At 37.6% G+C, this 27,204-nt stretch overlaps 1 protein-coding gene across 2 annotated transcripts in view; it reads left to right on the top strand.

Moving 5' to 3' along the window:
- LOC121399392 (coronin-2A-like) overlaps positions 1 to 27,204 on the top strand; it is a 76,176-nt gene that overhangs the window by 5,444 nt on the left and 43,528 nt on the right. Inside the window, exon 1 of one of the 2 annotated variants that reach the window (XM_041579975.1) lies at positions 10,265 to 10,489. The exons of the other annotated variant lie outside the window; for it this stretch is intronic. Coding sequence (XP_041435909.1) covers positions 10,451 to 10,489 — 39 coding nt within the window. The 5' untranslated portion in view covers positions 10,265 to 10,450. Of the gene's footprint in view, positions 1 to 10,264; positions 10,490 to 27,204 lie in introns of those variants that run through there. 2 annotated transcript variants of the gene reach the window in all.

Here is a 27,204-nt window from a genome sequence, read left to right as displayed (position 1 = left end):
TAATTTGAATAGGGTGGGTACAAATAGGTCATATATATGTCTTTATTAGTGATGTTAGTGAAATTCCTAGAAGGGGCCACTTATTAATAAGGAAGCAAATAAACACAAAAGAGAAAAGAGATCCTCTATTGTCCTAGACATGAGCCCACCCTGACACAAATGTGGTATGAGCTTCAAATGGTTAAAAATGTTTTGTTTTTTTTAAATATATTTAACATTTACAACTTTTAAACAGAATCCCACTTAAAAATATGAAAAAACGCCAGCGTTTTGTCTTTTTTTTTTACTTTTCAGCATACAGGATATGATGTCACTGACATAAGATTTTTGAGGCTGTAGCTTCATCTTATCAGTTCACCAGGTATAACCCGGTGAAGCAGACTCTGGCGAAAAGGGTAATGTAGCAGAAAATTTGCACTTTGATGAATTTGCAGAGTAAAGATCGTCTGAGTGAAAATTTGCCTTGCGAAAGGGTGGGAAATTTCGTTGGCGCTGAGCTCTTTTGATAGCGACTTGTCCTCTACGCCTTTTAGTAAATTGCCAATGTCCCTGCAAAGTGTTGTTTTGGCAGATTTCGCCCGTTAGTAAATTTTTCCCTATGAGTCTATTTAAGTTCCTCATATACAGTACCCTGATAATTGGTGGAGGGTTCACCTATTGAGTCAATTTGGCAAATGGATCCGTATAAACAGTGCTCAACCTGACCGGGAGAAGAAAATAAGGAAGGGAAATGGAAATATCTTAAGTGTACAGCAAAGGAATTCCAATGGCACACAGGACTGTGAGAAATCTTCAAAAATGTATTTCAATGCGGAGTGCGATGCAACGTTTCGGGGAGTAAAACCCCTTTGTCAAGCATCTTGACAAAGGGGTTTTACTCCCCGAAACGTTGCATCGCACTCCGCATTGAAATAAATTTTTGAAGATTTCTCACAGTCCTGTGTGCCGTTGGAATTCCTTTGCTGTACTCTGTTGTGGGGCTGCCGAACCTCTGCCAGTGAGCACCAGGCATATTGCTGTTATCTGTTGGGTGTGCAGGATCCTGCTTTGTTCCTAGCTTGAATATCTTAAGTGTATCATAAATAATACCCTGTTTTACCTGGATTTATACAACAGTCAATGCTCTGACAGAACAAGATATACTTATATCAGCTGTAGTTAGTAAATGAGAGGCTTGATACCTTGTGTTGCTGACATCAGGTGAAGTGAGTGCAACCAATTTTTGAATTGTATTCTTGAGTGACCGTCTCACTTTTTTTTAGTTTATTTGCCATCTAATAGATTTGAGGCCTAAGAAAAGTCTCTTTCATATTTGTAGTAAAGGGCTATTATCCCTAACAAATGTGCTTACTATGCCCGTATAAATTTACTGTGTTCTCATAACAGGATTATTGGGGGAGCAATTTGTCACTCCCCAGTGAGCAAAATTGGTAAAGTTTTTTTCTGTGGAAGTGTAATTTTTCTTTAAGAGATGAAACAAACTGAGTTACTTAGCAAGGGAGTACTCTGCCAGCAATTTCCTTCTGTACCCAGCCCACACAATGACCCTAGAGAACAGAAGCAAAATGGAGATCATGCACTTTACAGCAAAGAATCTTGGGACAGTTTGTGTTTTTTTTAGAAGGGTATCCCATCTCAGGGCAAAATATTAGCAGTTTGAGCAACACATTGGCACCCTGATTGTGATTTTATATTTACTTGTCCTTTGAGTAAAGGTCCTTTATGATGTGTGGCTTGTTTTTGGTGTAGCTCATTCAATGTGTCTGTTGTTTCCTTGGAACTAGCAGAGATCTACAGACTGTGCAAATTCTGACAATGTGTGATCTTTGCTCACGTTATCTGTATGCAAAGTCCAGTGAAACATAATAACCCAATAAACACTTAATCAGTAAAGCCCTTGACAATGTACCTGTAGCTATCCAATAAAACCACTTTGGTACATTTCCTGGGACAGTGTTCGTAAAAAATAAAATACTTTACATACTTTAAGCATACATTAATTGCATGCTGCCACCCGGGATTAAGTGAATAAAATTGAACTGTTAGTTCAGCCTTTGACCCTTTTGTTGCTGTGGCAGAGAATTTGTGCACCACCCTCTATGGAAAGCAAAGGGACAGCAAAATGAAGAATCCATCACTTTACAATGGAAGAAGTTGAATTAAGTGTTGATTGGTGTTGAATGTGTTAAGCAGGGGTGGGGATATAGTTCTTACAAGTCAGAGATAGACTATAATGATTTCCTTTGAGGAATTAGGTATGTCTGTGTAAAAAAAATACATTTAGATTTATTTTTAGACATTTGGATAGTGTTTATACACCTTTTTACCTAACTAAATTGAATAAATTCTCGTTGAAAAGACAGGCTGTATTACCTTTGATGAAAGATTTCCATAAATGCAGTTGCCTCTGTTTGGATCAATATCAGTATTCTACTGAAAGCTTTTGTCAAAATCAATGATTTTTGTTTTACGCTGATACCTCCCAATTTTTTCTAGTCTGTATCTGCAAAAATTATGTTTTGTGGGCACTTGTGTGAACTTTTTTTTAAAATAATGCACACATTGGTGATCAAAATAAGTATAAAATAAATTCAGAATTATGATTGTGTGTGTACTGCACTTGCAATTTGTGTGTTAGGGCACACAAGCACACGTGTGTTCTGGCCAATGACATAACAGATTTCTCTCAGTTTCTTCTGTGGTCCTCTCCCATCAATTTCTTTGCCTCCTCCATTTGGGTTAGGCCTTGATCCTGACATTGCAGTGAAACTTAACTTTGGTCAAGCAAACAGTACTGTCCCATAAGGAAAAGGTCTGCCTAAAACTGGATATTGCAAGTAACTACCACCGCTATCAGTTTCTGTTTGGTTGTGGTTAGTTACTGTACTGATCTAAATGTTGATCTTGGGTAGTAATTTGCAATACAGTTAATAGAGTTGTGGTGATTTTCCTTTGGAATAAAAAAAAACATTCAAAACCTAAAACCCAATTTAAAAAGGTCAGTTCTTGTATTTTATAGTTGAGGCATTCCTGGTAGTTAGAGATATTATCATTCTGTTAGAATCTCAATCAATGTATACCAAAACAAATAATATATTATCTACATAAAAACTTCTGATCCAAGCATGCCAGGTATTGGTACCTGCTATAAATCCTTCTATTAGTCCTGAACTCCTCACCCCTATTGAATGCCATTACCCGGGGACTTTCTACTATTCGTCAATAATCTCAGGCCTCAGGTTATCCAGGTTCCACAGGTTTGAGGCGGGGCATGTTGATATGCAAAATTGCACAATATACTGAGGATAGGCCAGTTACAAACCGTGATTGGCCTGAGCAAGCTCAGCAGCCAGCAGGATTTTCTTTAAATACACTGGTTTCTGAGGTAAAAAAGGTAATTTTTTGTTATTTTAATGAATTATTTATTTATTCTTGTAAATACTTAACCCTGCAGCCAAAATCATATAATCAAAAAAGTACAGGTATGAGATCCGTTATCCGTAAACCTGTTATCCAGAAAGCTCCGCATTATGGAAAGGTTGTCTCCCATAGATTCCGTTTTATCCAAATAATCCACATTTTCAAAAATAATTTTCTTTTTCTCTGTAATAGTTAAACATTACCTTGTACTTGATCCAAACTAAGATAAAATGTATCTTTACTGGAAGTAGAATCAGCCTATTGGGTTTATTTAATGTTTAAATGATTTTCTAGTAGATTCAAGGTATGAAGAGCCAAATTACGGAAAGATCCGTTATCCGGAAAGCACCAGTTCCTGAGCATTCTGGATAACAGGTCCCATACCTGTACTTAGATTATATGAATCTATACTATGAGGGTAAGGGCACACCTGGAGATTCGGGGAGATTTAGTCGCCCGGCGACTAATCGCCTCTTTTTTGGGGTGACTAATCTCCCCTAATTGCTTCCCCGAGTCTTCCGCCTGCTTCAATGCAAAAAACGCCTACGCCAATGCACTTGCGGTGCTTTGATTTCCGAAGTGCATTGGCGCAGGTGTTTTTCATTGAATATCCAGAATGCTCGGGACATGGGGTCTTCTGGATAATGGATCTTTCCATAATTTGGATCTTCATACCTTAAGTCTACTAGAAAATCCTTTAAACATTAAATAATCCAACTAGGCTGGTTTGCCTCCAATAAGGATTAATTATATCTTAGTTGGGATCAAGTACAAGCTACTGTTTTATAATTACAGAGAAAAAGGAAATATTTTTTTTAAAATTTGGATTATTTAGATAAAATGGAGTCTAAGGGAGACTGTAATTCGGAGCTTTCTGGATAAGGGGTTTCCAGATAACGGATCCCATACCTGTACTGGAAAACAACCATACCGCTTTTAGAAACATTCTCCAAAATACTAGTAAGTATTAGATGTATTCCTAGATCTTCAATGATTTGACAGACCTAGGATATATATCATTTGCTTTTGCATAATGTCCACAGAAATAGTGGATGAAAAAAAAAATCACATTTCTTTTCCCTTCTAACTCAGTTGTGCTGCTGCTCATATTGCGAGTTTTTATAAATGAGGAAATAAATTGGGAAAACGATTCAACTGTAACAAAAATCACATGGCACATCCCATGAAGCATTTCTAAAATAACACACATAAAGACATTATGCAAACTATATGATTTATTTTTAAATTTGTTTATATAAAGTTAGGAAAAAACAATAAGATCTAAAGCACTTAATTGAAATAAGGTTAAAGGGTGTAGCTGTATGTCTGCCAAGGTATATTAGATGCCAGGTCTCAACAGCTCATTGGATTAGGTCTGCTTTAGGCTGCTGTCAAACAGTGCTGTCACTTTTTTTTGTTGTTAACATTAAAGGCAACAGGCACTCTGGCTTAAAGGAACAGTAACACCAAAAAATTAAAGTGTTTTAAAGTAATGAAAATAGCATGCAGTGTTGATCTGCACTGGTAAAACGGATCTGTTTGCTTCAGAAACACTACTATAGATCATATAAATAAGCTGCTGTGTAGCAATGGTGGAAATAGAAAAAAGGCTATATGGCACAGGTTAAATAGTGGATAACAGATAACACCATTATGTTCTACAGATCTTATCTGCTTTCTGCTGTGTAACCTGACCCTTTTCTCCTTTGAATGGCTGCCCCCATTGCTACACACAACTTATTTATATAAACAATAGTAGTGTTTCTGAAGCAAACACAGCAGTTTTTCCAGTGCAGGGCAACAATCATTTTTTGTTATTACTGTTCCTTTAATCATGTGAAAATGCCTTATTTTGCACTTTCCTGTGATAAAACGCCTACTTCCAAAGTAAAGAATGTTTTCAGACACTGTGTTGCCCAAAGAAGAGGCAATCTCCTGCTATGGTGTTTGGTGTGAGATTTTACTTATGAAATCTCTGGGGTTTTAGGGTAATGACACATGAGATTAGTTGCTCCACGATTAATCTCCTCTAGCACAGGCGACTAATCTAATGCGTTTCCAGTGGCTAACATGCAAATTGCAGCTGGGGAACATATGAGGAGCATCTGCTTTCTGAAGTAGCCCTAAGTTTCCTTGCATTTGGAGGAGATTTGTCACCTGCACTATAGGAAAGACTAATCTACTCATGTGTCATTACCAGTGGCGTAACTACCGGGGGAGCAGGGGGTGCAATTGGGCCAGGGCCCGCACCCCCGCAGGGCCCCCTGACAGTCACGCGCCCACTGCAGCGGCTGCAGCGCTGCACGGAAGAGGGTGGGGGGCGGGGCCCGGCTGCACGGCCTGCACCAGGGCCCGCCCCCACCTAGTTCAGTCTCTGGTCATTACCCTAAGGGTAAGGCAGAAAAGAGGAGTCACCTCGCACACCCTGGCCGTCCGAATCTCGTGACACCTGCTGCTCAACGAAGGAGGTATTGGCAACCTCCACAACAGTCAGAGAAGAGAAAAATCACCGTCACAACAGGATATTTCTAGCAGGGAAACCCTTGCTCGTTTATTTGCGGATGCAACGTTTCGGGGGGGGAACCCCTTTGTCAAGCATACTGGGAATCAATGCTCATAGCATTTAAAAGCATATCAATTAGACATAATTGGTTAAGTGATTACATAATTAAGTGAAAAATTAATAATTAATACATATTAAGTGTAAAAGGCCATAAATACATAGTAAGTGACTCAAAAAAGGGGTAGTAAAAATTGTCCCAAATATCCATCAGAATAAAAAAGGTTAAAACACCATAGCATATCCTGTGTGTTGTTAATACGAAAAAAAAGGAGAGGAAAATCTTTCCCTGAAGCATATCAGCAAGCTCTTTATCTAGAAGAGAGAAGTTAAAGGGGTTAATAATAGTAACAGTTACAAAAAGCAACTCATATTAAATTCCTCATTTAACCCTTTTGGATGGCATGTTTGTAAAAGCCAAATCCAGTAGCATTCTCTCGGGAGCAATAGTTTCTTTTTATCCATGCCTGGTTTGGAAGAAACTTTTTCTAAAATCTGCCAGCGAAGTTGTGAAAGTTGGTGTGTCTGTGAGTGGAAGTGCTTTGCCAATAGCGTTTCGCTCTTTAACTTTTCTTTTGGCTTTTCGGTCATATTCATAACGAAATTCACTGGATTTATAGGTGAGGGTTGAAAGTTACAAATTACCGATTTATGCTCATTTAACCTTAACTTTATAGCCCTACTTGTTTGTCCTATATATATCAATCCACAAGGACATTTAATGCTGTATATTACGTCCTTGGTATCACATGTGTGATACCCATGTATTGTATGTTTAGTGCCTTGATGGGGATGTGTTACGTAAGCCCCTGGAATAATGGCATTACAGTGACCGCAATTCCTACAGGGGTAGGTGCCTTTACTTTGGGTCCCTAAGATTGTTCAAACTCCTTTCTGTACAGTGGATTTTTTCTTTATAAGTTCTCCTATATTTCGACCCATCCTGTAGGAAAAAAAGGGAGGTAACCCAAAGACATGTCCGTGTTTCTGGTCTGTGCTCAAAATATTCCAATGTTTTAGAATAATCTTTCTGAAAGCCTTAGACTTAGGGGCCGATTCACTAACTTCGATTCGAAGTAAAAAACTTCGAATTTCGAAGTTTTTTTGGGCTACTTCGACCATCGAATGGGCTACTTCGACCTTCGACTACGACTTCGAATCGAAGGATTCGAAGTAAAAATCGTTCGACTATTCGACCATTCGATAGTCGAAGTACTGTCTCTTTAAAAAAAACTTCGACCCCCTAGTTCGCCATCTAAAAGCTACCAAAGTCAATGTTAGCCTATGGGGAAGGTCCCCACAGGCTTGGCTAACTTTTTTTGATCGAAGGATATTCGTTCGATTCGAAGGATTTTATCGTTCGATCGAAGGAATAATCGTTCGATCGTACTATCTGCGCTAAATCCTTCGACTTCGATATTCGAAGTCAAGGATTTCAATTCCCAGTCGAATATCGAGGGTTAATTAACCCTCGATATTCGACCCTTAGTGAATCAGCCCCTAAGTGTCAAAAGAAGTTATAAAAGGCATTCTATGGGATTTGGGCTTATCTTTTGGTTTTCGAATAAGGGCCTCATTCCGGTATGCTTGACAAAGGGGTTACGCCATGAAACGTTGCATCCGCAAATAAACGAGCAAGGGTTTCCCTGCTAGAAATATCCTGTTGTGCCGGTGATTTTTCTCTTCCCTAAGGGTAAGGCCACACAAGGAGATTCGGGGAGATTTTGTCGCCTGGTGACTAATCGCCTCGTCTTTTGAGCGACTATCTCCCCGAACTGCCTCAGCGTTTTTCCCCATAGGCTACAATGAAAAGTTGCCTGCGCTAATCCACACGCGGCGAGGCGTTTTCTATAGTCACCTGAAGTTGCCTCACTGAGAAAAAAACTTGCAGGTTGAAATTTAACAAATAACAGCAGATGATCAGGATTTTTCAGCAGCTAGGGTGGTGGAAAAGGGCAGGTCTGAATATATCTTACCTGGACTTTGGTCAAAGGTTTTTGCTGCTGTTTGACATAGGAGTTAAACTGAATAAGAAGGGGATTATAATATAGTGTATTGGATATGTCAATGAATAAAAGGTTTGTCTGAGCTATATTGCACAAGGATTATTGATCAGGTAAGCATACCTCCCAACATTTTGGAAATAAAAAGAGGGACAAAATGTGTCTGACCACGCCCATTTTTGTGGCCACACCCCTAATTAACATGTTAATTTTTTACAATTTGGCAGGTTATGAAAGTTTGAACATATTTCTGTGTTTTTTTCCCCTAACATTTCCCAAAGGACCTGTGCTTTAGCGCAGGCAACTTTTCATTATAGCAGACAGGAAGACAGGCAAAGGCAGTTCGGAGAGATTGTCGTCCAGAAGAAGAGGCGATTAGTCGCCAGGCTACTAAATCTCCCCGAATCTGCTCGTGTGGACTGACCCTTAGCAGTACTAATGTAAAGCAGTGTTTATGAGCTTTTGATATTTGCTACTATTTTTGTGTGTTTTTTTTTATTAGCTAGGAATTAAAAACATGGTATCAAAAATGGTTTTGAATGCGTTTATTAATTTACTGTTACCCTGCACTGGTAAAAACTGTGTTTGCTTTAGAAACATATGCATAGTGCTGTAGGATCCTCATTTGCATATAAGATAGCAAAAAATCTGTTTAGAGTACACTGGTTTTAGTGGAATTTATACCACTACCCTTTGTAACATCAGCTCATTCAGTTGTAAAAAAGGTCAATAAACACTTCTGAACTTCCAAAAATAAATATTAATGTACATAATTATTTATTATACATACATACCTAGTTTCACAGATTGAAAGAAAACTATGATAATCTGATTTCCAAATTAGGAAATCCAGACAGGATATTGAAGTGACTGACACTTTGCCACATCATCAGTCCTGCCCCACCTCTCACGTCACTGGCCCGCCCCTGATGTCAGCTGGCCCGCCCCAGACATCTCCCTGCACACCCTAAAGGTGGCCATAGACTCAAAGATCCGCTCGTTTGGCGACATCGCCTAACGAGCGGATCTTTCCCCGATATACCACTAACTGCATGGCTATATCGGGGGTAATTCGAACGTTCGGCCGTATGGCCGAACGATCGAATTACGATGCGCCAAGGGGCTCCGAAGGGGCGATTAAAAATCAAACCTTCCCGATCGATATGGTGGCCAGATATCGATCGGGAAGACCCGTCGGAAGCCCCCATACACGGGCACATAAGCTGTCCAATCGGTCCAAACGACCAATATCGGCAGCTTTATCTGCCCGTGTATGGCCACCTTAAGCCCCCTCCATGTCACAGCCCCACCCCCTACCTCACCATCCCTCGCCTGCCCTTCAAAGAAAAAAAAAGGTGGCAAACCTAGTCCAGGCCCTCCCTATTTCTTGCAGGCCCCTGGAAAATGTCTTTCTTTAGATAATACATACTCATTGATTCAACTATTTACAGAAGCCATAGCAGTAAAGATATGTTTTCAAATTCATACCATACTTTCTAGAAATGTTGCAGCATTTTTAGGCATTTTCATTATTTGATATTACTGGTCCTGTAAAAATGTAACATTCCTGCACTATTTTCAGAGTTAGAGAAAAATACATTTTTACAGAAACATTTAAATAGGTATAATCTAAAGTACTTATTACTTAATTACTACATTAATTAATTCTTTACATTTTGCTAAACTGCTAGCAGAGAGGATTGCACAGTTTATTGTTTGCAATGAATACAAGTATGGGACCTGTTATACAGAATGTTCAGGACCTCTGGCTTTCGGGATAACAGATCTTTCCGTAATTTGAAAATACCTTAAGTCTACTAGAAAACCATGTAAACATTAAACAAACCCAACCAGCTGTTTTTGCTTCCAATAAAGATTAATTATATCTTAGTTAGGATCAAGTAAATGTTACTGTTGCATTTTTTTTGCATACTTATGTAGGCAATCTACTTCTCAAAGATAAACAGCATTTTTGCTCCCGCTCCTGAATATCTGTAGTTATTAACTATAAGCAGATGTACATACGATATCCATGTATATATAAATGAATTCATGGTGTTTGAATGGACATACCAAAGCAAATCTATCATGAATAGTGTGAAGCACATCTATACAATTTAAACTGAGATGGAAGCAGAAGAGAAACTACAACAATTAGTGATGACCTCATAGTTACTGTACATTTACTGAGATTAGTAGACAAGGTTCAAGCTGTAAAGAAGATAGTTTCACATTGGAATACTGATTGCAGTATATTACAGTGCTACGCTTCCTTGTTTTTTTTAGACAGGGCATGTTTGTGCTGCTTGGAAGGTGTAGAATAATACGAGTCGTGGGATTTACAGTAATTCAAGGAGAGGCTAGAATCTCTCTTTCGTACGTGACCTGGAATTGATGCATTAGTCATTGGAAAGAGAGTAGAAAAAAATAGTGCTTATCCCAGGTGTAAATACAGTAAGACACTCGGATGGCTTCGGAACATATGCCAAAGATGAATTCATTGCAGGTATGTGCCAGCTATTATGTTTCAGGAGTCTTTTTTATGAAGATTTTTTTACAGCTATTCATACAAAAAAGGTTCACTTCATTCGCTAAAAGGTTCACATGCAATTGCCAAAGGCCAACTACATTTTAAAGTTTATGAAATAATGAAGGTCAGGAAATAACTTTGCAAACCGTAGTGTCATTTGGACACTGGGCCATGGCTTGCTCTGCATTGAATGTGGAAGAATTTTCAAAGGTTAATTATTTATTTAAACCTGCCGTGTTTAATTACTTTCCTGTATATCTATCTTATGCAAGCAAAATGTGGAAAAAGTCAAGCTATTTGAATACAAAGTTAGCATAATTGCTGCAAAAATAGTGTCCTCAAAGACAACAATTTGTGACTTTTCATGGTGTATTTACTAAAAGGTTAACAGACCTCCAATTTGGTTAAACAATATATACCTGGTGTCTCCAGGGCTGACAAAAAAAACGTATTATTAAGCAAATTGTATATTTGCCCTACATGTATAGGGTCTATTATCTGGAATGCTTGTAACACGGTATTTAGCTAAATTTTTTCCGTAATTTGGATTACTGGACTTTGTCTGCTAAAAAACTGTTAAATGAAAAAATAAAAACTGATAGGATTGGTCATCAGTATGGAATTATGCACCTTTGTTACCATTAAATTCAAGGTGCTGTTTTATTACTACGCAGAGAAAAGTCATGTTAAAAAAATTGCTTGCTTGAAATGGACTCTGTGGGAGATGTATTTACCGTAATTCTGAGCCTTCTGGATACCAGGTTTCAGATAGAGTCAGCACCTGTATTTATTGTTTTGACATGTGTTAATGCTGCTGAATATTTTCCACCTCTTGTGCTCACATACACTTCTTGTGAGATTTCAAGATAGGGTTCTCAGTGATGCTTATCTAATCCTGTCATATTATCTGTGCTATTGAGAAAAAAATATTTTGGACTGTGTTCTGAATAGGTTATGACATATGTAGCTGCTCATCTTAGTATTACTATTTCAAATCCCTAGCATGATCCCTAGGGGCAAGGTCACACGTAGGTGTTTTTACGTTGCGTTTTTAAAAACGCACGGCCGAGCTTAAATATGCCAATGAAACCACACACACGCATGATAATATTATATATATTTTTTCAAATCCTGTAGTTTTCTTTTCCCAACATGCATTTCTATTTTGTCTCGTTCCCCACAATTCCACTCAGAAGAATTTTAGTAAACTTTTGTGAAAAAAAAGCCAAGTGGAAAACAATTTTCATGCAGAATGTAGCCGCACTGCTCGTCAATACGCAACGTGAAAGCCATCTTGCAAGAGTTTGGCCGCCATGTTGAAAATATGCAGTGTATTTCCTCAGAGTGTATTTCAATAATATGGCATTTCCTTAACGTATTGGTGTTTCTGCTAAATAATGCAAATACTTGTGTCGGATGTTGGCTCGCAACCACCCCGTGGGAATTGCTTTAGTGTGTATTCCGTTATTTTCAATAGGGCTTCATTTTGTGCATATTTACGCTCGGCTGTATGTTTTTAAAATGCTACATAAAAAAGGCACGTGTGACCTTGCCCTAGAGAAGCCAAATTTTTTTTAGAGCATATATGAACTTAGTATTTCACAAAGCATTGTTTCATGAAGCTCGGAGGAGCTAAAATTACAGTCTGGCACACAGTATGGTGGGGGGGGGATGTGGGTGTATACTTATATAGTGAATAAAGTACCCCCTCTTGTAAAATATAAGGATATTATAAGTTACCGAGGAGTTTCATGACCATATAAAAACACGAGGCTGAGGGCCGAGTGTTTTTATACAGGTCATGGAACTCCGCGGTAACTTCTAATATCCTCATATTTTGCAACTGGGGGTACTTTATTTATTATAATACACAAGTTTCAGTGAGTCACGTGACAGAAATGACATCAGAACTCACCGTTTATAACTGATGACATCAGAACTCACCGTTTATAAGGATATAATTTACAGGATATTCATGGCTTTTGTGTATAGTATACTATATATTGCTGGAATTTTATAGGTGTTTTTCCTTTAAGGGACAGTTTCTAGTGCATCCAAGAGCCTCAAGTGGAGACATGTTGAAGCTGTTCATTGTTCTTGCCTAGTATATAATTTTGCCAAATTAATTTGAGAAAGGCAAATACTGGTGTTTTCTTTTTTATTCTATCACGTAGCTTGATTTTGTTAATGAAGAGGGATTGCCAGGGTTTGTTATGAAGGGAAACTTTGATCTGAAACTGTGTGGAAATTTCCCTTAGATATGCTAAAGCTGTATGCAGAAATCCACTGTTCTAAAAAAAGAAAAATCTCATATTTACAAGTTGTAAAAAGTTGAACTTTAAAAAGCAGAGAAACCATTGTTTATTCAAACAGCTTTTAAGTATGTGTAAAGCTAGGACTACACAGGGTCAAAATCAGCCTGCTGAAATCCAATTTCTGACCCTACCTCAGGGAGTAGCCTCCTTTTTCTTTCTTATCAGAACCATTGTGCTGACTCCAGCGCAAACACACTTAGCTGCTTTTAGTGCAAAATATAAAGTCTCTCTTCCGTCACCAAAATCAGCCTAATGTGTTCTTGCCGGATCAGACACAATGATTCTGGATGCAAAATAAGAAGGAGGCTACTGGCCCGCAGTAGGCTCTAGACTCGTGGAAAATGAAGGGTATAGGGGGAAATGTACCTTAATAAAATTTGCAAAGAGAACACATTTCCAAATAAAAGTTCTTATGTCGCAATGTAATATTCTTCATTAGGCTTTTTATGCATTGTGAATCTTATTTGCTCATTGTGAACCTATAACACTTGCTTGAAGGTGGTGTCAGTTTTTCATGCAAACGTAACAACTCTTTCATTAAGAAGTTTTATGTATGCTGCACACTATCGCAAACTATAAAAATTCGCAATCACTATCCTACTGTCGCATGAGGGGCAAAGTATTTGCAAAGGCAAAATTGTTCACTTTGCGACCATTTATTTGCATTGAGAATGAATTGCAAATGATTTTTGCATTAGCGACCAATATTACATTCCCCCAATAATGTAATTTCACCATGTTCAGGTTATTTGCTTTACATTTTTCACATTTATATCATATCATATCACATTTTACAATTTTTCAAAGTTTTTCAGTTTTTGTTCATTAATCATTTCTCATTTAAAGATTTTTTTAATTGAATCCAACCTTGAAAATTGGAAGCTTAATAAATCTGCCTCTAAGGCTGCATACACTGGACTGGATCCATTCTATTAGTCAGACTTCCTTAATTGGGAAACTGTGACCTACAATAATTCTGCAAATGTATTCAATTCTGCGGATTAGCCAACAAAGGGCCAGACTCAATTCAGTGAGATAAAGATTTATCATGTGAAAACTCATGGAAGAAATTCAATTTGAGATGCTGTTCAATTCAGAAAAACTTATCTTACTGTTTATCACATGGAAATGCTATTGAAGTCTTGGGAAAAAGCAGGAACTGAATTTAGAGAAAAGTTTTTTTCTCCTGAAATTGTATCTCATCCATGAGTTTTCACATGATAAAGCATGAGATAACTTTTTATTACTGAATTGAATCTGGCCCAAAGGATGTTAACTCTTACAGGATCTACTGTCATATGATAAAATCCTTGCCCACAATGCTTCATACCATAAACTTTGAGTTCTATTTAGTTGACTGGAAGATAAAAAGACTGAAAATTCTGTACTCTGGGCCAGCTTTTATTATTACATTGTGGGACCCCAATCCTCAGAAATTATTCACTAAACTGACTACTTGAATAAGGTTATATTTATATAAAGAATATCATTAGCATATATAAAAATCTGAAACAACTTTACCAGTTCCAAAATATAAACAACATCCTTTGATAATTCTAAACCAAAATCAAAGTACATAAAACAAAAACAATTGGAAAACCTAAAACAATTTATAAATTAATTGAACCTGGCATATAGCTGTTAAATACAATCCAAAATAAAGTAATTAAGTATTGTTCTTAGAAACAGAATTGCTTCTGCCAGATCCTCCTTCACAGAAACTCTTAAATCTGATTTGGTTATTTTCAATGCTGGTATCCTCTAGATTAAAATGATGTATTAAATGTCAGGTTGCATAATAGTTCAGCTGGGCTTCACACTAGTGAAACACCTACACACTGGGTTTATTCTTAGTGCAGAGATATACTTTATTATGACTATTATCTGTGAATTAGGACGTTGCTTATTGTATTGTTTGCAATACCCAAAATTGCCTCAGACTCTACAGCTCTGGTTTTGACCACTGCTGCTGAATCTGTTCTACAAATTTTACTAATCCTTTAGCTAATTAATATGGCAAAAACACATTAAAATATATTTTTTAAAGTTAGATTTTTATATATTGCCTAATGCTTCACAGTATTGGTAGAACCAATACTAAATATAACAATGCAATATGAACTGCCGTTAAATAAAAGGGAATCTGTATTGACTTTTATAAATTAACTTTCATGTGACTTATGAAGGCATTCCTGAGGTCAGCAACAGAACAAACCAAGTAAACAAAGAAGCACTTAACTGTATTACCACACCTGACTTAATTGTTGGATTCAATCGTTTAGGTTTGGTCTCCTCTGCCAAGCAATTTGGTCAGTAAACCTCTGTGAACCCATCAGGTTGCTGGACCTGTTTCCATAGCTGTAGCAATCTGTATGGGTCATACTACTTGCACTTTCATGCCACTTATGAATGCATGCCTGAATTCAGAACAAACCAGGTAAACATAGAAATAACTGTTATCACACCTAACATTATTCATTGTTATAATTAGCCCTAGGGCTTTTGGCTGCTTTGCCAAACAGTTTGGTTAGTCAGTCAGTGGAGTTACTGGTTCAGGTTACTGGACCTGTTTATGTATCTGTAGAAATATGTGGCTATGCAGAGGCTTCTGGGGCTTGAAGTGGATGGTGCACAGGATTCTTGGGAAAATAGAAGTACTTAAATCTCTAGAATCCATTACTTAACAACAGAACAAGGAGAAAAGGGTTGCATTGCATTATAAGAATGGGGGTGGATAGAGTATCTGAACAAATGTAATGTGAGTACAGTATGTGAGCAATTTTTGTAAAAAATGCACTCAGGCAGTGTTTCAACACTTTTTGCAAAGGTTTTGTCATTGTATATGGGTGTATATCCTGCGGCTTGGTCATCTTTACTTCCTTTCTTGCAAACAACAACAGCCCTGGCTTACTTTATGGTAGAGATTCTAAATACAGGTAGAAGATTTATTATGCAGAATGTGGGACCTGGAGATTTTTGGTTACGGGATCTAAAGGCCCGATCGTGGGCCCAGGGACTTTCAGGTCAGCTTATGAACCAAACTCACTGCAAATGGGTTTACCATTCCACTTGCTTTTTAATTTTGATACGATTGCCCCAGATGTCATGAGTCACATCACTCATTAATAGTGCATTACTCATACAGTTCAGGAACTGACCAAATTGTATTTTAAAATCAAGAGATATGTGGCCTGTTCAATGTTTGCTGACTTGACAGCTTGCACAAAACACTCCAAGAACAGAATGATTATAGGCAATATCACTCTTATAATGATCTCACAGTAGCTATTATAAAATAACAAGCTGAGGGAATACTTTGTATTCCAGTCTCTGTATGTCACTCCTAAATTGTGATAGGTACTTTTCACTAAATGAAGAATAGTTATTGACCTCTTCCTGTTAGCACAATTCTACATAAGTATAGTGAAGTGCAGCACTAATAATATAAGAATAAAGTACCCCTTGTTGTAAATTATAAGGATATTATAAGTTACCGAGGAGTTTCATGACCATATAAAAACACGAGGCCGAAGTTAACTTCTAATATCCTCATATTTTGCAACTGGGGGTACTTTATTTATTATAATACACAAGTTTCAGTGAGTCATGTGACAGAAATGACATCAGAACTCACCATTTATAACTGATGACATCAGAACTCACCGTTTATAAGGATATAATTTACAAGATAGTCATGGCTTTTGTGAATCATAATGTTATCTGAGCATTAGTAAAACTGTATGGAAAAAATAGTCACAAATGGTGCAGGGAGGGGATTGTATCTAAAACAAGCCCAATTGATTGCACTCATAGTAAACAAGTAACATCCCCTTTTAAAGGGATATGCTGCCCCATTGAAGGGTTTCTTGTTTAATGGTGGTCAGCAGTTTGTGGATTGGGTTGCAGCTAAGGCAGTTGTCAGGAAGTGGGTCCAAGTGCGTAAAAATGCGGGTCTGGGTTGGGTCTGTCTTAAACATTTTAAGAGAGAATATTTGAAATGGTAACCTTGTGAACATGTGCACGATTCTTAAAATTTATAATAACATTTGCCAATTTGGAAAAAACAAATTCCACAAAAATCCTTTACAACATACAGGTATAACAGGGTTTCTTCTTTAAAAGAATCACAAAATAGACCACTGGGTGCTCTGAAGTCTGGCACCCTTGTGAGCTTGCACCCCACAGTTAGCTTATTTCATACCCAAGTTGGACTAATGCATACATGTGAATATAAGGTTTGCTTAGTAAACATTATGTCACCTTTTAAATATGCTAAATTTACTTTGTTTCTTTATCCATTTTACCTCATGAATCTTAAAAGTGCACTTAAAGTAAATTATTTGCTAGTGATGGGAGGGCCAGCATGTATGTCAAGGAACAAATGGTTTCCACTTATCCTACACATAGAGCCATTACACTGCAGTTCAAATGAATTGCACATGGCGTTTAAGAAAGATGTTGAGTTACATAATCAACTTTGTGACTAAGATAAACCGACCTCAATGCAATTTATTATAAATGAATGTTTCCATATTGGTGTACCTGGTTGTAAAGTAACTCATATACTTAGTTCAACTAGAATGTATTAGTTTATGAATGACAGTTTATCAAACTGACAGGGAAAACAGGAGCAGTGTAATTTGCTAGTACACAAGTGCTGAATTTTGCTTGATAAATTTAACATTATTTACTTGGGTCTACAACATAGTTTGATTGTTTTAGGCTAGGGTCACACGGGGCCGGAATCAGCCTGCTGAAATCTGCAGGGCAATTTCATGTGGCAGTTCTCTACCCTTTTGGGTGCAGATTCTGACATACATACACGATAAAGCTGTACCACTGGATAGTACAAGTTAAATTTTTTCCATGAAGAAGTAAAATGATAATTGTGGACTTATACTATTCAGTATATTATTGTCACATAAAGTCACACTGTGGCCTTTTTAATTTATCCACCTGTTTGTTGTATTCTTGTGGCTGCATTACACCTTGCTTCTGAAAAAGGGTTTCTAAAATCAGCCTTACATGTACATTGAAGGAGTTAGGCCCGCACTTACTTATCAGATGATGTCACATCTACTTATTAGAGACACATGAACATTTTCTGTTTATGCAGACAGACTGCTATTGTATGGTATCTTAAGATAGTTTGAAGGTTACCTTTCTGTGTTTTCCATAGAATCTCTAGATTTTAAGGTCCAAAACTGTAGGTTTGTATGGGCATCTATTGCATCTGCAATAGTCAAAGTCCTCTGTCAAAATATCCCATATTACCTCTCAAACATCCTAGCGCTGTTAGCCAAAGGCTGAGTTGCTGCAAGTATGATAGATTGTATAGGGCAGCATGTCAAATTTTATGATATGAGAGTTAAAATGTATATGTTCTTCTATGTCACTTCTAAAAGTGCCAAGCTTTGTTTGATCTCTCAGACAAATAGATGTTACTAATGGGCGTTTTAGGTAGGTTTCATTTAGACAGAAAAGGTTGAACTTGATGGATGTGTTTCTTTTTTCAATTTGAATTATTAAATTACTATGTAAACCAAACGCTTTGTTGCCAGGCAGTTTTCCAATAATAATTTGGTATAAGTGGTTATAATCTCTTGGGGGTGCCTCATATTATATAAAAAATACACATAATAAAACATATCTAGTCTGGGGAAGAAGGCTCTGGTAAATCTGGGGAGCAGATAATAGTGCTTATATCTGGGGACCCATTCCATAGAAATGCAGTTACATAGTTAAATTGGGTTGAAAAAAGACAAAGTCCATCAAGTTCAACCCCTCCAAATGAAAACCCAGCATCCATTCACACACCCCTCCCTACTTTTAATTAAATTCTATTTTCACAATAGCCTTTGATATTATGTCTGTCCAAAAAATCATCCAAGCCATTCTTAAAGGCATTAACTGAATCAGCCATCACAACATCACCCGGCAGTGCATTCCACAACCTCACTGTCCTCACTGTGAAGAACCCCCTACATTGCTTCAAATGACAGTTCTTTTCTTCTAGTCTAAAGGGGTGGCCTCTGGTACGGTGATCCACTTTATGGGTAAAAAGGTCCCCTGCTATTTGTCTATAATGTCCTCTAATGTACTTGTAAATTGTAATCATGTCCCCTCGCAAGCGCCTATTTCCAGAGAAAACAACCCCAACCTTGACAGTCTACCCTCATAATTTAAGTCTTCCATCCCTCTAACCAATTTAGTTGCACGTCTCTGCACTCTCTACAGCTCATTTATATCCTTCTTAAGGACTGGAGTCCAAAACTGCACTGTATACTCCAGATGAGGCCTTACTAGTGACCTATAAAGAGGCATAATTATGTTTTCATCCCTTGAGTTAATGCCATTTTTTTTATGCAAGACAGAACTTTATTTGCTTTAGTAGCCACAGAATGACACTGCCCAGAATTAGACGACGTGTTATCTACAAAGACCCCTAGATCCTTCTCATTTAAGGAAACTCCCAACACACTGCCATTTAGTGTATAACTTGCATTTGTATTATTTTTGCCAAAGTGCATAACCTTGCATTTATCAACATTGAACCTCATTTTCCAGTTTGCTGCCCAGTTTTCAAATTTAGACAAATCTGTCAGGCTTGGCTACAGGTGAGTGGCTGGTAGTTAGGAGCCTTGGTGCTGTATAACACGAGTACAGCGGGTATTTGAGGTTTTGATAGGCCGGAAACATGTTATGCAGAAGAGTATTTTAATAATGAAAAGTATGGCAATATAACTTATAAACAAAAGATAAATAATATAAGTTCTTACACCAGGTTGGTGGTCAAGGGCAGGCAACAATAAAGCAAGTCAGAGAAACAGGCTGAGGTCGGGGGCAGGCTGATGGCAAAACAAGTCCGTATGGCAGGCCGAGGTCGGAGGCAGGCTGATGGCAGAGGGTAGTCCAGTAAACAAGCCGAGGTCAATTACCAGGAGATCAAACAGAGAACAGGTAAGGGGAACTGTAGCAGAGAACAAAGGCACAGGGAACAAGGCAGGAATCTCAGGAACAAAAGCAGGAATCTCAGGAACAAAAGCAGGAACAAGGAGTCACAGGAACAAGGAGTATGCAGGATCTAGCTTGGGAGCTTCAATGATCAAGCACCTGAGTAACATTAGCAACAGGTTTATAAAGGCCCTTAATTAACAAATTACCAACACCTGGTAGAGCAAGAAGGAGGAGGAGGAGGTGAGCAAACGTTAAAGGTAGAAAGTCTTTAATCATACCAGTTGAATCGGAATCGAAAGGTCTCCAGTGGCTCAATGAAATAATGCAGGAGCTTGTAAGTGTAAAGTTCAGAGTTCGATCCCAGGTAGCTCCTGACACAAATCACTCTGCAAAGTGGCAGCATCCTGCATGGAACCTATAGTTCTGCACAATTTAGTATCATCTGCAAAAATAGAAACAGTACTTTCAATGCCCACCTCCAGGTCATTAATAAACAAGTTGAAAAGCAAGGGACCTAGTACAGAGCCCTGCGGTACTCCACTAACAACACTGGTCCAATTAGAAAATGTTCCATTTACCACCACTCTTTGTAGTCTATCTTTTAGCCAGTTCTCTATCCAGGTACAAATACTATGTTCCAGGCCAACATTCCTTAATTTAACCAGTAACCTTTTGTGTGGCACTGTATCAAATGCTTTAGCAAAATTGAGTTAGTCTGGCAAGATCTATTACGCATAAAATCATGCTGGCACAAACTCATAGTATTATGATTTGCTATGAAGTCCAGTATCTTATCCTTTATTAACCCTTCGAAAAGCTTTCCTACCACTATCAGACTAACTGGCCTATAGTTTTGAGGCTGAGAACAGGATCCTTTTTTGAATAGAGGCACCACATTAGCAATTCGCCAGTCTCTCGGCACTATGCCAGATCTCAATGAATCCTGAAAAACTAAGTAAAGAGGTTTGGCAATCACAGAGCTAAGCTCACTAATTACCATGGGATGAACAACATCTGGCCCCGGTCCTTTGTTAATCTTAACATGTTCTAGTCTCTTTTGAATTTCTTCATGTGTGAACCATGTATCATTAGTTGTATTACTAGAATTGGTACTATTAAGAAGGAAACCTTCACTTACTGGTTCCTCATTTGTGTAGACAGATGAAAAATATGAGTTCAGAATCTGCGCTTTTATTTTGTTTTCATCAACCAGCTGACCCCCCTCTGATAGTAAGGGTCCCACCCCTTCCTGCTTCATTTTTTTACTATTAACATATTTAAAAAATAATTTTGGATTTTTTTTACTGCTTGCTGCAATATCCTTTTCTATATCAATTTTAGCTTGCCTTATAGCTTCTTTGCATGATTTATTGGCCTCCTTGTACCTTATAAATGTTTCGGCTGTACCAGCTAACTTGAAAGCCTTAAATGCACGTCTTTTCTTACCCACCTCAACACCAACACTTCTATTGAAGCAAAAAGGTTTTGCTTTGCAACGACATTCCTTGCTTACAAGTGGAATATACTGACAAGTATATTTATTAAGCAGCATTTTAAAGACTTTCCATTTTTGTTCTGTGTTTAACCCTGTGAAAAACATTTCCCACTTAATATGTTGCAGAGATGCCCTTATACTGTCAAAGTTTGCACGTCTGAAATTTTGTGTTTTAGTTACTCCCTTATAGAATTGCTTCTGCAACAGAATCTCAAAGGAGACCATGTTATCATACCTCCCAACATTTTGGAAGTAAAAAGAGGGACAAAAATGTTTTTTCCGCACGTACCGCAGCAAATTTTTGGAACACACCCCTTTCTGTGGCCACACCCCCTAATTACCATGTTCGTTTTACAAAATTTGGCAGGTTATGAAAGTTTGAAAATATTTCTCCTTATCTAAACTGTGTTTTTGTGTCTCAAAATTGTTACAAAGTATCTTATTTGCACCTGTGGCTGTTCTGGGCTCTCTGCTAAAAGCCAATTAAGTGAGAAACTTTGTTTCTTTTTCTGGCTGTTCAGTGCAGAGAAAAGAGGGACTTTCCAGTACAAATGAGGGACTGCGGGTCGAGCTGTCAAAAGAGGGACTGTCCCTCCGAAAAAGGGACAGTTGGGAGGTATGTGTTATGATCACCATTCCCTAAATGCTCACCCACACAAATGTTAGAGATGAGTTCAGTATTGTTAGTTATTACAAGGTCCAAAGAGAGAGAAATCTATCCATGGAACAGATGTGAAAATCCGATCAGATAAGAACCACAGCATTGTGTTGATGTGGTCCTTGTCCAATGGGTCTCTTTAGTCCTACTGTATGTTCTGATCAGCAGTGTCGGGACCAGCAATTGGGTGGTCAAATTGTCAATCTCACCAAATGAGCATAACACAACGTGTATGGCCAGCTTCAGAAACAAAGCAGTCCTTTTGCTATTTAAACATGCACACACTAGAGTGTGCAAGCCTAATGAAGTAGACTAATGTAAATGTCCACAGGGTGGCAGAGGATCAGTGCTCAAAAGAGTTGAGAGGAAATTGCTAGTTTTTAGATTCCAAGTTTTTTATTCAAGTTTTTTGCACATAGCAAATTTTGATAATTAAAAACACAAATGTGCTGTTTTTGAAGTGAAAAACTTAAATTGTGGTAAAAACTTGTTTTAAAATGTTGATACATTTTCCCCTTAATTTGCTCCTGATGACATTAATTATTTATCAAAGTGCGTTTTTTTCTGGTCGGACCTTTAAAGGGGAAAAACAAAATTTTTTCGTAGAAAAAAAAAACCTCGAATTGTTAGAGATTTATTAAACTCCGATGGTGTTAAATGTCTGAATAAAAAAGTACTCCAAATCAGATCCGCCTAGTTCATGTAGAAGTCAATGCCAGATGTTCCGTTGATATCCTGATCTGCACTGGTTTTCATTAGGGATGCACCGAATCCAGGATTCGGTTCGGGATTCAGCCAGGATTCGGCCTTTTTCAGCAGGATTCAGATTCAGCCGAATCCTTCTGCCTGGCCGAACCCAATCCAAATCCTAATTTGCATATGCAGGAGGGAAATTGCGTGACTTTTTGTCAGAAAACAAGGAAGTAAAAAATGTTTCCCCTTCCCACCATTAATTTGCATATGCAAATTAGGGTTCGGATTCGGTTCGGTATTCGGCCGAATCTTTCACAAAGGATTCGGGGGTTCGGCCAAATCCAAAAAAGTGGATTCGGTGCATCCCTAGTTTTCATTCAATAATCCGAAAATTTTGTGGTTTTTGAGTGTCATATCCAAAAAAGTCGGAAGTATCGGGCATCAAATCCAAAAAAATTGGAGGTTTTGAGAGTCAAATCTGAAAAAGTTGTACGATTTGGATTGTTTCATGATTTTATCTAGTTTTTTCCTGCACAAGAAATTTTGGGTGGGGGGTAAAAGTCAGAGTCATTTTCAGAAAATAGTAAGAACTTTTCAGATTTTGATAAATAACCTCTTTAGTTTAGTATGTATGTATATATTATATTGGTATTAGATTGGAAGCTCCAATAAATCAAGGGCTAATCTGAATGATAAATAATCCCTATAAAGTGATAGATAATTTATTGTCTTTATATGAATAAAAATATATTACTGGATTTAATTTTTTAAATGATTAATCAGTAAACCCAAGCCAGCAATCTAGCTATATATTCCATGACGGTTGAGCTACATGCAATCCTACCAGAGTTATACCCTTTAATATTTAAAAAGTGCCTCCTTTACATATTAAAATGTAGATATTTAAATGATATTAAAATATTGGTTTAGTGCATATGCAAAGTTCAGCAGCGGGGAGAGAGAGTCATTGTGTGCTGAGCTTTATTGTTATTATAGGTGTGGTAGGCCCATTGTCATTTCTTTTTACAGTAAACCATTTGGCTGATCATGGGACAAATGCTCTCTGCATGTCTGTAGTGAAGGGGTCAGCAACCACTTCTTCCAGAGCCATAAATCCAAAATGATTAGGTAGGAGCATATTAAAATAATTCAAAAGAGGAATTTTTATAAAAAAAAACAATAAATTAGGTAATGCAAACTCCTACCAGTCTGGTTGAACTTTGCAAAAGTTGGACATCCCCTTTAAAAATAGCATCTGTATTGGTGCATATCGTTCAACACTTTCCTGCCACAGGGAAGTTTACAGTGTAAGGTCCCCAGCACTCATTCACACAAGCCACCAAGGACTGATTTAAACTGTGTGGAAAACTCAGAACAATTCTGAATTTTCGGGGACTTCACCGAAGTTTGCCCGACCCTATTTTTTCTGGCTTTTTTCATAAATAAGGTCAATTCGGGAATTCTGAGTTGCTCGGATTTCTAACTTAGAAATACTAGAGATAAATTCGGACCTTGCAACAATGCACTCCTTTGAGCAAGCCCTTACGTTAGGCAAGCAGTGTGCATACCATCACTTTTATTTATAAAAGTGGCACATGTATTTTGGTGTTAATATTACTGCTCTCAGACAGACACTTAAAAAAAATAAAAAGTTAATCCTGAATTGGTATGGTACATGTTTTAGACTTTGTAACCATTATTTATGGCACTCTGACATTTTACAAACGTGTATATCTTACAATTCTAAAGCACTGATTCATTGATCCATCTCTGGTGAGCTTCAGCCCTGCTTCCATCCTCTTCACTGCTTCAGAATGTAATGGATCACTTGACACTGTTTGTTTTGATCTGTGCAAGATATTTTACATAATTTGCCCCTTCCTGCCACAGCAGTACAAAAAGCCAGCAGAAATTATTTTAGACAACTTGGATAAGCACATTTTTAGATGAGGATCGCATGAATTGTTATGTGCTGGCATTTTCACGACTCCCATTGCCAGCAGTTAGGAAGGCACTCATGCCAATGTTGTATTGTGAGTGAAGAATATAAGACTGTAATTTCTGTGTGAACTATTGGCTTTATGGCTGGTATGAAGAACTGTTATGTGTATACAGAATAGAAAAGTATTCATCAATATGTAAATGAACTCACTTTGTCTTTTTTGGATCTATGTTTTTTTTCCATTGACCCAAGGGACACAGTTAACAGGAGTTTTTAATCTGGTCTATTGTTTTATCTGAATTGCTTTTGTTTCTGTACAATAAGCAAACACAATATGAAATCCACTGCAGAGAACGAGAGAGAGATTAAACTGGATTTTCCTTTCCACATTTTTCTGAGTTTATCTCAATCCCATCCTTGTAAGTCCTTCCAACCTATTTAACTTTACTGCTCACTTCAGTTGCTGTCCATCACGGCATACATTAGATATGTGCACAAGATGAGTTTTTCAGTTCTCTGCCCAATTTACATGCACTGACCGGACACAAACCTAAGATTATGCTGTACACGAATTGCAATAAGTGAACCACTATAAAAGTGGTAAGAATTTACTGTAAAGAATTAAGAATTAACTTGAAAATTCACCATATTTTAGTGTTAAAGGGGACCTGTCATACTAAGAAATAATTCAAAATTCTTTACTATCACGTTAGTTGAGCAAAATAAACTTTACAGACACTATATTTATTATTTAAATTTTGTTTCCTTTAGTCTTGTAAGTATAAAATCACAGCAAGCAGGGAGAAGCCATTTTGGAGACACTGTTATGAAGACAAGTTATGTATCACCTCAAAATCTTGTGTATGCACCAGAGTGAGGGACCTAATGCCCATACGCAGTGCCCCAAACAATTATAGAGGAGGGAAGGGGAAATGTGAGGTGTGCAGTGACATGTAGGAATTGCTGAATGGAAAGTGAAAGTAATTGACTGCCCCACCTCTCTGCCTCAGGCATAAAGGCGAGGCAGATAATATTTGATTGACAGCTCAGATATTTAAACACAGGTATGGATGTTTTAATGAGAAAAAATTTTTACTCCCCACGGGTGTCAGAACATCTAAAAGTGCTTTTCCACTTAGAGTAATCTCAGTGTAACCTAAGTTCAGTGAACCCTCCCCAACAGGAACCACCACTTTATTGTTTAATTTTGTTGACCCTACATTACCATAGTAAGTTGTTTTCTGGCCATCATACTGATTACCCAATTCAACTAATAAATCACCTAAATGTTGTTCTGGTCCAACAATAACGACTTTACCAGCACCAACATCTCCAGGAAGGTCTTTCTTTCCTGCCTATAGCAACAGAGGTGTTTTGTTGTTTATAAATAGTTTAGCATATACATTTATATATCATATAAAAGTTACATACTTTTATTAGGAAAAGTGTTATCAAAATGTATTAATAAAATCACATGTTTACAACTCAGATGTATTGAATCGACCCAAAAAGAATTTGATTCAAATAGAATTTTAAAAACTCAATTTGAGTTTTTTTTAAAAAAAAACTTGAAAGTCAGGAAGGCTGCAAACAACTTCAAATTGATCCCTGAACCTCTCGCGTTGCAATCCAGGTTTTAGATGGCAAATAATCAAATTCAAGTTCTTAAAGGGCCAGAGTATAATAAATCTCGAAAATCAAATTGGACTTTTTTCTAAAAAAAACAACTCGAATTGAATTAGAATAACTTCCTAGTCAAACTTGACAGTTTTGACCATGAACATTTCTAATTCGAATTTTCAATTTAACCCTTGAAAAATCTACCTCTAAATGTGTTGTCAAAACATTGTAAGATATCCTAAGTTATTTTAAGTGACAATTGAGAACAGTGACCCTTCTTGTGTGAAAATTTACATAGTGGCCGCCCCTAGGCCCACTACCGTTCGCGCCCGTCCCCTCCAGGGGGACAGAAGCAATGGGGATTGGCGCATGGGAAATTTAAAAAAATTATTGTATCTCCAGCGTATCCCCAGTGTTTTTGAACCAACGTGGGACTGTGGTTGGGCAGCATGCCGCCCCCCTAAAGTCCTGCCGACCTAGGTCCGGGCCTAGGTAGCCTTTCCACAAATCCGGGCCTGAAGATGTCTTCAAACCCACGTAGCCTAGCGTAAAGGGATAGTTACTTTCTCTTTTAAAATAAAACTTATAATATATAGTATTATATTATTACAAGTCTTTATTGTGCCTTCAATGCCGGGGGCCTGAGTTTAATATTACTGCACTGCATATGGTCTGTTCCTTCCGTAGATTTGTTTGTGTTCTCTAAGACGGAACACTGGCATCCAGTTAGAGCATTCATTGTTATGGTTCTACACTGCAGATCATGTTTCATTGAACTGTGTACCAACATATTGTAGTTTGGCTCAACACAATCTTCTCTTTTATAGTAATACAAAACATTCTATATACTTTACCCTTATTTATTGTTTTGCATATGGAAGATTAGCTACTTAGCTGGACAAGATACAGACGAATGATAAAGAAAGCTTGTAAACAGAGACCTTTTGATATCAGAATACTGTTAATTTATACTTATTGTACACCCTGCTGTACTTGCCAGTATCTATCTGT

Source organism: Xenopus laevis, chromosome 1S (assembly GCF_017654675.1).
Source record: "Xenopus laevis strain J_2021 chromosome 1S, Xenopus_laevis_v10.1, whole genome shotgun sequence".
NCBI lineage: Eukaryota > Metazoa > Chordata > Amphibia > Anura > Pipidae > Xenopus > Xenopus laevis.
Note: the sequence above shows the minus strand (reverse complement) of the source record. Positions and strands in the feature narration are given on the sequence as shown.